General features: G+C 37.9%; 1 protein-coding gene across 1 annotated transcript in view; it reads left to right on the forward strand.

Moving 5' to 3' along the window:
- LOC102737234 (ras-related protein Rab-28) overlaps positions 1-11,696 on the forward strand; it is a 259,450-nt gene extending 247,754 nt beyond the window's left edge. Inside the window, exon 2 of the mRNA XM_006728162.3 lies at positions 10,801-11,696. Coding sequence (XP_006728225.2) covers positions 10,844-11,509 — 666 coding nt within the window. The 5' untranslated portion in view covers positions 10,801-10,843 and the 3' untranslated portion in view covers positions 11,510-11,696. The remainder of the gene's footprint in view (positions 1-10,800) is intronic.
- The last annotated feature ends 9 nt before the right edge of the window (positions 11,697-11,705 follow it).

Here is an 11,705-nt window from a genome sequence, read left to right on the forward strand (position 1 = left end):
TGGTCAACTAATCTTCGACAAAGCAGGAAAGAATGTCCAATGGAAAAAAGTCTCTTCAACAAATGGTGTTGGGAAAATTGGACAGCCACATGCAGAAGAATGAAACTGGACCATTTCCTTACACCACACACAAAAATAGACTCCAAATTGTTGAAAGACCTATATGTGAGACAGAAGTCCATCAAAATCCTAAAGGAGATAAAACTTTTTTTTCCCAATCATTTCCATTTTTTTGTGAGAGAAAAAGAGAAGAATAGAGAGGGAAAGAAACCTAAGTATGTAAAAATGAAAATTCTAAATGCTATGAAAGGGAGGGAGATAGAACAAGAGATTCCAAGATTAGCTTTTTAAATTTTTATTTATTTATTTTTAAGTTTTTATTTAAATTCTAGTTAGTTAACATATAGTGTAATACCAGTTTTAGGAATAGATTTAATGTTACAGATAACGCAAGATTAGCTTTTTTTTAAAAGCATAATGTTTCAAATTAGAATCTTGAGAAAGAATAGAGGGAAGGATTTGCCACCTGGTGGGAAAAGCACACATAGTAAGTTTGGGGCAAATGTTGATTAAATGAGTGTATTGTATAGCATTAAGCCCTGACTTTTGTATTAATGGAATAAGGAAAAAGCTGCTTTAGTCTCAGGGGCAATGGGCTTGACTTGAGTGAACCCATGCAAGGTAGCTTTGACAAAGTTTCTAGGCTCATTTGAGGGTGCAAGAGAAGAGTTGGAACTATTAGCATTCATTTTATACCCCTGCTCTGACATTTAGCATTTTCAAAGATGCAAAGCAATATTTTGGAGCAGTAAATATCAATAAACACTAAGCCATCGTTACCCTTGACAATAACGTAACACAGCTGTCCTCAGACCCAGGTGTACTCTCTCCTTATACTTGCCTTATGGTCAAAAAGAATACATCACTCAACTCAGAGCGCTAGTCAGGACTAAATCTCTTAATGCAAATCTTGCTCCTTCTTGGGGAAGAAGGGAAAGTCTATTGAAGTCAAAGAGAAATTTCCCTTCTCCATTTTTTCCAAACCTTGGTATAAACAGAATCTTGCTGTTGATATAACTAGGAAGTGGATGCCTCTCACTTCTTTGCAAAAAGCCAAGCGAACATCAGTTTTGTGATTTTGTTAGTTTTATAGAAAATCTAAATACTAGGAATTATCCTAATTATTCAAGACCTAATTTTTGAAAATAAAAGGTATACTTCTTTTCCACTTTTTTTTTTTTTAAGTAGCTAGCTCCCCTGGTGACTTTAAATTTTTATTACTGACCCTTAACAACTTTCCAGGAAGGCAGGAAGGGAGGAGACACAGGATCTGGAAGTAAAAGAGAGGTGCTCTTGGCAGTAGTCGTTCAAGCCTAAAGTGAAGATAAATCATCTTAGAGACAGTAATGTGAGTCAACAATCAGATGAGGTTCTATTTGCCAAAACAATAACCAAAGCAACCAAACAAAATGCCTGTACAACTTTTCTGGGAACCAGTGGCAGTTGGATGGGATATGCTGGTGCCTGTGTTTCCTTAGATAAAGATTCTCTGACCGAAGAAGAGTAGCAGTCAGCTTGCAAAAAAGAAAATGATGTGGAAAACAGAGTAATTACTGGATATTTCAGATCAAGAGGTGTTACTGGGGGGAAACACAAATGCACGGGCACGTACACACACACCCAGATGTGTGGAGAAGGGATTCATGTTGCTACCCTATTTGTCCTCTTTTACCTTGTTCTTTATGGATATAGTTCTAGCCTGTTCTTTGTCTTCCTATAAGAGAGAACAGAGTAAGCCAAAGAACAAAGTGCAACCATGGGCAGTAATTTATGTCTTTTATGGCGGCTTCATTAGAACAACAAAAAAATTGGAGAGGAAAAAAGAGTTAGATATATATCTGGCATAGTGGAAGAGATTTGACATGCTTACACTAGAATTCCCCTTAGAGAGCAAATTGTGTTTAAGAAAGTACCTTAAGAAGCCTCTTAAACTAGTAGGTGAGACTCTTTCAGCAATTGGTTGGGAGATAAGATAATAAAGTGATAGCTAAGTTGCTCTGTTTCATATGACCTAGGGGAGGTAGGGAGGGGAAAAGGGTATGGCTAAGAATTATATCCAAAGACATTTTTAAAAGGTGATGTTCTGTGTATGATTTCCAGTCGGTATTGTTGCTACAATACAATGCCTCCACCATCCTTCTTAAACTCTCAGTAAAGCTGCTATATAGAAAAATCTTGTGTAAGGGTCACTATTCTGATGGAAGTTCAGAAGACAACTGTGTTCCACACCAGTGTCATAGAATAAAGGTAACATGTGTTTGGCATTTGGGTGATCCATAAATTGAACTTAGGGCAAGGTGCTGGTACCAAAGGAGTTGAGAATGTCAGCCCTCTAGGAATATAGAGGAATCTGAGGAAATTGGATTTTTCCCCCAAAAAAGTGTATCTTATCTATACAAGTGATTGGGAAGATAAGCCCAGCTGACATCTGGGTTACACAGAGAAACCTAGGTTTTTGCAGAAACAGCTTTTCTTGAAAAAGTTATTCATTTTTGATGTGCATACAAAAATATGGCCATTGGTGCAAAACAGGATTGCCTGTCTCTGAATCATGGAATTCCAGCAGTTGATCTTTGAGAGTATCTCACCCAAGTGACTCATTTTACAGGTGAGGACAAAAGTCATCCAGAACCAGAAGTACTGAATAGGCCTGACTGTCTAATGCAAAGCATTGTTCAATCTACTGAGGTGCTTCAATTTGAAATGATACCGACTTTTTTCTTAAGTCCTTATTAATCACTTGTGCTAAGTTTTATGTGTTTGAGCACTTAATATATGCTAATTTATTTTACTTGGACCTATTAGATATCATGGGAAAAAAAAATAAAAAAACAGAGAAAACCAAAACTGAACTTGAGTCAGAGAAATTAGGGAGTGGGGAGATGAATTCCAGAATTAAGAAAACACGGCTTGTATGAGATTCTTCTCCCTCAATAGCAACAAGTTGATTGCCAAACAGGATCTGTATTTGAATGTCTGAAAACAATCACAAACTTTTCAAGCTCTGCAGGGATGCGTATTTGAGATGTAAACGTAAGAGATGGAAACAGACTCTGACTTAGCAGTGAAGTTAGTGGCTTGAGTTCAGCAATGTTTCACAAGATTTGATGTCTTTTCATTGCTCTAGAGCAGAAGTGGTAGAAAAAGCATCTTTCTTAAATACACACACAAAAATATAATTTAAAAATAGCAACAACAACTGAAACAACTTTTTTTTGTCCTTCTGGAAAATCTATGCCAGGAATCTTCAGATATAGGGAAAGTCAAATAGTGTAGACTGTCTCTTAGTTGCAAAGAAAAGTAGCTATATTCTGCTAATCAATAATTACTAGATGTTAAGCATTTTACATATGATCTCTCATTTAATAATTATGTCTCTTGAGGGATTTTGGATATTTAGCGAGGACAGAAAGTTCATTCAAAGCCAAGAAGATGACATAATGGTAAAATTAAGCCACGTGTCAGAACTGGACTCACTAGTCAGTTTCTCCATTTTTATACACATCTCTTTCTTGAAAAATTATGAACAGCACCAAGAGAAAACAGACCTTTGTCAGAAAAAGCTTGTGTGGCCCTGATTCATGCTCACATCATCTGAATTAGAGGACATTCAAAGATTATAGGGCACCATGACAAAGCAAAATGTACTGGTACTAGATTTTGACATACATTTGGGTATTCTCTCATGGCAATGTTATAACTTTAGTAACTGGCAGTAATAATGGTCAGATATTTGGGGAAACTCAAAATTGTAAAATCAAATCAGTACTAAGCTGCTGAAGATATTTAGAACATCATAAAATAAGGAGCAGAAGCTCTGTTTGGGGGCTTTAATCCTGTATATCTTATAAATCAAGAGCTTATAATATATTTTAATACATTCCTTGAAGGCTCCAAGCTTTGATCTTTGGCTTTCTCTTCACTCTGTAGAATTGTGTACAAAGCAAATTCTGAGAGTAGAATTTGGCACCATTTGTTGCTAGTCTTAGGGGAAAAAAGTCCAAAGCCAGAGATAAACATTTTTCTACTATAAAATTCTGAAAGCAATAGTGCTTATCTCCCTCTGTTTGATAAGCAATGCAAATTCAAGTGGCTCTCATTTTATCCACGTTTGCTTCAATTTAGAAGATTCTCAATAGCATATATGTGGAAATTGTATTGTATATTTAAGAGAACATGATATTTAAATTGACTTGAATTCATTTTTAAAATCCATTACCAGCACTACACTTTTTACTTTGGAGTATTAAAAAATTACTCTCATTTCCCCTTCTTTCACAATGAGTTTCTTCTAGTGATAGCCCATCTTTACAATACTGATGTAACCCTGCTGAATAGAACCATGGCCGCCCATGACACCCCTCCTTTCTGGACTGGCCAGTGAAAACACAGACGGAGATAAGCTGACAAAACATTATCTTTGGGCATAACTGCACAGAACCTGACCGCTGTACGTATTTGTCAGTCAGATATGAAATTTCAATGGAAAGGTGGATTAGTACAAAGCAAATCCTAACCTGTTGTAGACTGAGTCTCCTCCCTCCTCCCATCAAGTTCTTTTTTGCCTCTGCACACATGAGAATTCTGTTTGGATATCAGCAAAATTCCCCCCTCTGCTATGATCCATCCTAAACCAGATGAGCATGTGTCCTATGTTTCCAGTAAGGCAACCTGATCACCAAGTGTGATGATCCCATTTAATTTGCTCTATTTTGCCTGGATTTCTCTGGTACTTATTCTAAATAATTGAGGTGGGTCCTGGCCCAAGCTGCTTGATGGAATATGCCTTTCCACCTGTGGATTTGGCCTTTTCACCCAACTTTAAGGAAAGTTTAAGCACTTACTGGGATAACTCCTTGGAGGGTATTATTCCTTGGGGTACTTTTATATTATAACTACATATATAATTCTTCCTGGCTTTCCTCACTAGGAAAAAAAAAGAGAGTGTTGGCATTTTTAAAGGCTGTGTCTCTGCATTTTGTTCTATAAATCAGTTTTCTTGCTGGAGTCAAAGGTCAGTCCTCGTGCTGCATAACAATACTTTTCAGCCTAATATTAAAAGCTGGCTTCATTTTACTTTGTAATATAATAAAGCTTCACTTTAGCATTAATATCATTCAAAAGGCAGCTGCTCACATAATAGGTTCCTTTTAAGCAAAGTGGGAAAACACACATTTATCAAACAATTTTCAGTTTGGAAGCTACAATTTCAATTACATCAAAAACCTCAGCCAATCAGGCTATTACTTCTGAAAGATGTCAGATCTATGCATCTGACAGGATATTGAATAGTCAATGAGTTTATCATTGCATAACATATTTATAAAAGCCTTTATAATGTGGAGAAGAGGGAAGAAAGGTGGCTTTAAAAAAAAATGTTTTCTAAGCCAATTTTAAAGAGCCCATGTCAAAACTGAGACATACTTCCTGTAAAGAAAATAGTGTACTTTCCTGGGTACAACATGATGAATGGCAAAAGCAAAATTGAATTTATCTCAGTATTGGTGCCATTTACTTGTGTAGATTTTATGTTAGTGATGACACTAGAAATGGAAGCTTTCTGTTTTGCTTTTTGTAAGTTATTCTAGTAAAATCCGTGTCACTTACACACAGCTGAACCTAGATCCATCCTGGACATGAACTATCCTGCCAGGGCTGACATGAATTTTAACCATTGAGAGATAAATCTTTCTTATGCATTGCATGTCAACCTTGTACAATGTTAGAATATAGTTAGAATATAGTTTGGTTTGCAAAGTTATGTAAAGCTTCTTTTCAGTATCTATACATGTATTTTTCTCTTCCTTTCTCTGATATATTCCAAAGCATGCAGTATGATTCCTGAGAGCATCGTTTTCAAATAATTTATGAAAGTAGAAAAATAATATGGTGGTCAATCCATCTAACATGCCCACTTGCAATTTTGTTTTCCTATTGCATTTGACATTTAATTGCAAATACTGAGATGGAATTGACCCAGAGAAGTCTTGCCCAACCAACCCACAAACAAAAGCCATAGTCAATTCTATCTGTCACTGTGATTGATAAGGAAACCAGTGCTTTAATTTCTCAGGTGATTTTCCTCTCATCCTGATGAACCTGCCCATCAAATTCAAGAGACAGGCAAGAGAAGAAATATATTTCAAAAGAAGGAGCAGCTGTAGGTGAAGGCATTTGTTGCTACCACTTCTACCTTCATTTTTTCTGATTTATTCTTCTTTTTGTTGTTCCTCTTCTCCTTCTCCTTTTCTTCTTCTATCTTTTCTAGGATATCCACCTCTTAAATATCTCCAGCCTATGGCAAAAATACTCACATATGTCACTTAAATGCCACAAGTGGCTAGGCCAGGCTATGAGTCTCAGAACTCTCATATCTTTAGGTTTCAGTGTGTGGTTTTTTTTTATAACTTTTTAACATCAGCCCCTCTGACATACAAGTCTCATGATCCTTTTTCACGTCACAAAATGATATTCCAGAACCATCTGTGTTTAGATTGCTGTGTGTGGTGGAAGCTAAAAACATGACATGCATTTCCAGGGCGCCCTAGCACCCCTCTCTGGCATTTTCTCCTTAAACAGTAAACACATATACACGTGCGTGTGCATGCATATGCAACTCTAAACGGAATTCAGAAGACATAACACTGGGAAAAGCTCACTTTTTAGAAATTCTGAAGAGCTAGAACTACATCCTCCCCCACTACCAGAGACTCAATCAGCCTCCACTGAGGGGAAAAAAAAAAAAAAGAAAGAAAGAAAGAAAGTGGCTGCAGTTGTAAGAGACAGCCTGATCTAATTGATCCCAGCTCCTCAGGGAGGATGTTCTTCACTTAATTAAGAGCACAGCCACCTGCTTGGTGTATTGGTGTCTAGCAATTCAGTTGAGCAGGTCCATCCGCAGATTAGGACACCAGCTTTTACTGATGCGTGCTACAGAAACACTAGCATATTAAAGCTCTAAAGCTGGTTCTTAAACTGTCATAATACTGGCTGAATTATAGCTGATTGGAATACCGAACATGAGAATGCTGATTGGCTGGGAACAAATCAAATCTGAGGGAAACCACGCTGCACTAATAGAATAATAAGTCAGAATGCTTGAGAGAAATTATTTATACTGTTGCTTTGCAGAAGTCCTGATCATTCTTTTAGCTTATGTTCTCCAGCAACCATCCTCTCTAAGATGTTTAATCAAAACCAATGTTAGCTGTTCTTTGGAGTGCTGTTGGTATACTTTTGCCCAATGCCACATTTTATGAAAGAATATCAGCTCTTTTAGGCTTGTACTATGTATGTGTTAACCTACTCACATAAAGCTGTTTATGGGAACAGGTAAAACTTGGCAGTTGCTGATTTTTAAAAACCCAAAAGATGACCAATTGCTAAACAAATTTCAAGGATTCCTTGAGTTTTGGGGTAGCAAACAAAAGCCCCAAGTGAATATAGTTTATTTTTTAAAGAAAAATACGGGTTCTAACTCTTGACATTGTGGTGAAATTATAAATTCACTAAACACTAATTAGAACTAATTATCATATGAAGTTAAAGGGCATCAGCAAGCAGGCTTAAACCAAATTTGTATTTGTTTTACATGATTTAACTGTTCCCCATTTTTCTTTCTACTTTTTATTATTGCTTGGGCTCTATGTAGCAATGCCAATAGTTAGTAATATCAATGGTTAATAGTATAGTAGGCCTGAGATGAAAATGTTTAACATTATTTAAATATTAAAAAAAAATCAAAACAATTTTTGGTTAACTGTGTAAAGTTCCTACCCTCTAAATTCTAAAATACACTCTTCAAATTCTAAAATGTATTCTCTTTATGTAGTTGTTCATTACCTTTAAAAATTTTAAGACCTTTTACATTAAAGGTACTATGGACATGCAGAATGATGTGGGGTTTTTTGGGTTTTTAAAATTTTTTTATTAACATATAATGTATTATTTGTTTCAGGGCTACAGGTCTGTGATTCAACAGTCTTACACAATACACAGCACTCACCATTGCACATACCCTCCCCAATGTCTATCACCCAGCCACCCCATCCCTCCCACCCCCCTCCACTCCAGCAACCCTCAGTTTGTTTCCTGAGATTAAGAGTCTCTTACGGTTTGTCTCCCTCTCTGGTTTCACCTTGTTTCATTTTTCCCTCCCTTCCCCTATGATCCTCTGTCTTGTTTCTCAAATTCCTCATATCAGTGAGATCATATGATACTTGTCTATCTCTGACTGACTTATTTCACTTAGCAAAATTCCGTCCATGTCGTTGCAAATGGCAAGATTTCATTTTTTGCTGGCTGCATAAGATGCATAATGCATCTTCTTTATCCATTCATCTGTTGATGGACATCTTGGCTCTTTCCATAGTTTGGCTATTGTGGACATTGCTGCTATAAACATTGGGGTGCACATACCCCTTCGGATCACTACATTTGTATCTTTGGGGTAAATACCCAGTAGTGCAATTGCTGGGTCGTATGGTAGCTCTATTTTCAACTTTTTGAGGAACCTCCATACTGTTTTCCAGAGTGGCTGCACCAGCTTGCATTCCCACCAACAGTGTAGGAGGGTTCCCCTTTCTCTGCATCCCCGCCAACATCTGTCGTTTCCTGACTTGTTAATTTTAGCCATTCTGACTGGTGTAAGGTTTTGTTTAATAACTCATATGTTAGTAAGAATATCCATAGGATAAAATTATTTAATATATATTAATATTTAAACGTTTTTTAAGAATACATTTGTCCTAAGAAGCCCAGCACGAAGAATGTCACCAGTTATATATTTTTAGAAAAGGTCTTTTTTGTTTTGATTATTTTTCATGAGAGTTGACACATGGATTTTTATAATATATTTACAGTTTCAGAATACTAAAAAAAGCAGAAGTTCTCATTGCTCTTAACTCATCCACAGAGATTATTACTTTTATAATTTTTATAAATATCCAGGAATTTTTAAGTTTTATATATGTATATACAATGTGTGTGTTTTTATAAATTTTTAACGTGAATAAAGTCAAGTTCTAGATATTTTTTTCTAACTAGTTTTTCCACAAAGCAGTATTTTTGGAGGTCTTCCCATGTCAGTTCATATAGATTTACCTATTTTTTCAAGTGCTGCTGTGTTTTTTATTGTGTAACTAAGTCATAATTTATTGAAACATCCTAATGTTGATAGAGCTTTAGGTTGTTTTCAACATTAACATTCACTCTTTTAATGTTGCAATGAAAATACACAGAGATACAAGTATGTCAGCCATATTAAATACTTAGAAGTGGAACAGCTGTGTTCATCATGATAATGCATTTTATATGTAATGGAGATGTGGGCCCTTCAGTGTAGGTGAAAAAGTACATCAGTTCTTCACTGTTCCCTCTGCCTGAAGAACTTTGCCCTCTAAAAAGTCCTGTGGCTTTCTTTCTCCCTCAATTAAGATTTCTGAATCTTCCTCCACTCCCTCTATAATAAGACTACTATACTTTCTCCCTCTGCTACCTAACCTTTACTTAGTTGTTGTTGTTTTTTTTTATTTCACTTACAACCGTCCACTCTATAATGCATTTATTTGTTTCATTATTTATTGTCTAGATTTATCAGTTTTGCTTTCTGCTATATCTCTCGTACCCAGATCAGTGCCTAGTGCTTAATACTACTTGTTGAATAGTGGAAAAAAATGAGGAAATAAATGAATGATAGTTTTGCCTCTAGAGCTACCTATCTTGGTATTTGGCTTTCCATCTTGAAAGCATAGGAACATGGAAAATCAAGATGTGAAAATTACATACTTGTTAAAAATCATGTTAAAAGCTTTTAGTAAAGTTTTTGTTAAAAATACATGCCAGTTTCTCTACTAAGGGAAACATAGCCTTTGTCTCTGCAAGGAAAAGTGCATAATCATTTATGAACTCCACCAAATGAGAAAAAAGTAGTCACAGAGGTTTTTGTGATCATCTGAAATATAATCCACTTAAGGTATTGGATAGTTTAACACAAGGTAATTTATCTACTTTTTGATATCAGGACAGAATGAAATAATGTCCCAGGGCCTCTTATAGCATGCTTGGTACTTGAACAACAGGGATCTTATTGACCGGAATTAATGTTATGACATCAAAGTCTACTTCTCAGTATTCCCCAGAAGCTCTGCCCTAAAAAACTTCCTTCCAATTACCACCATGTTTCTCCTTTGTCTTTTCTTTTGTGTTGCTGAGACTTCAACTGGGATGCTTATACAGACTATGATATTATATACCATTGGTAACCAAATAGAAAATAAGAATTTAGAACATTGTTGTCCATCTGCCTTCCCTCTCTTGGGGTGCCTGGGTGGCTCAGTCAGTTAAGCTTCTGCCTTCAGCTCAGGTCATGATCTCGGGGTCCTGGGATCGAGTCCTGGGATCATGTCCTGGGATCTGAGCCCTGCCTCAGACTCCCTGCTCAGCGGGGTGTCTGCTTCTCCCTCTCCCTCTACCTTCTCTCCATTGCTCATGTTCTGTCTTTGTCTCTGTCTCTCTCTCTCTCTGAAATAAGTAAATAAAATCTTTTAAAAAAAAAGCTGCCTTCGGGGGCGGGGCGGCGCGCAGGGGAGGGGAGGTGGGCAAGATGGCGCCCGGCGAGTGATTCACCCCAGATACGTCCAGCTGCCGCTGAGACACCGGGGCGGGGGGTCCCGCCCCCACTGCCGCCCTTCCTCCTCTCCCCCTCCCCCGGAGACCCCCTCCTACCCTTCCTCCCTCTACCTCGGGGTGGGGGTGGGGGAGCGGGCCTGGTTCCCGGGACACCATGTCGGACTCTGAGGAGGAGAGCCAGGACCGGCAACTGAAAATCGTCGTGCTGGGGGACGGCACCTCCGGGAAGACCTCCTTAGCTACATGTTTTGCTCAAGAAACTTTTGGGAAACAGTACAAACAAACTATAGGACTGGATTTCTTTTTGCGAAGGATAACATTGCCAGGGAACCTGAATGTTACTCTTCAAGTTTGGGATATAGGAGGACAGACAATAGGAGGCAAGATGTTGGATAAATCTATCTATGGAGCACAGGGAATCCTCTTGGTATATGATATTACAAATTATCAAAGCTTTGAGAATTTAGAAGACTGGTATTCTGTGGTGAAGAAAGTGAGCGAGGAGTCAGAAACTCAGCCACTGGTTGCCTTGGTGGGCAATAAAATTGATTTGGAGCATATGCGAACAGTAAAACCTGAAAAACACTTAAGGTTTTGCCAGGAAAATGGTTTTAGTAGCCACTTCGTCTCAGCAAAGACAGGAGACTCTGTCTTCCTGTGTTTTCAGAAAGTTGCTGCTGAAATCCTTGGAATCAAATTAAACGAAGCAGAAATAGAACAGTCACAGAGGGTGGTGAAGGCAGATATTGTAAACTACAACCAGGAACCTCTGTCAAGAACTGTTAACCCTCCGAGGAGCTCTATGTGTGCAGTTCAGTGAGCGCACTTTACCTTTGTACCAGCGGTCCTGGCGGCCCTTCACCCCGTGTGGCCCGGGGCCTCTAGAAGCTCTGTTATCAGTGGCCATCTCTGTAGTGTTCAGTTAGCACTTTCCTCCCAGCTTCCTCGGCTCCTCGGCCTGGATGGGACTCAACTTCGGGGCGACACACTTGGAATCCATTAGACTGCTTCACTGA

The sequence above is a fragment of the Leptonychotes weddellii genome, chromosome 7 (assembly GCF_054177405.1).
Source record: "Leptonychotes weddellii isolate Sample4059 chromosome 7, ASM5417740v2, whole genome shotgun sequence".
Lineage (NCBI taxonomy): Eukaryota > Metazoa > Chordata > Mammalia > Carnivora > Phocidae > Leptonychotes > Leptonychotes weddellii.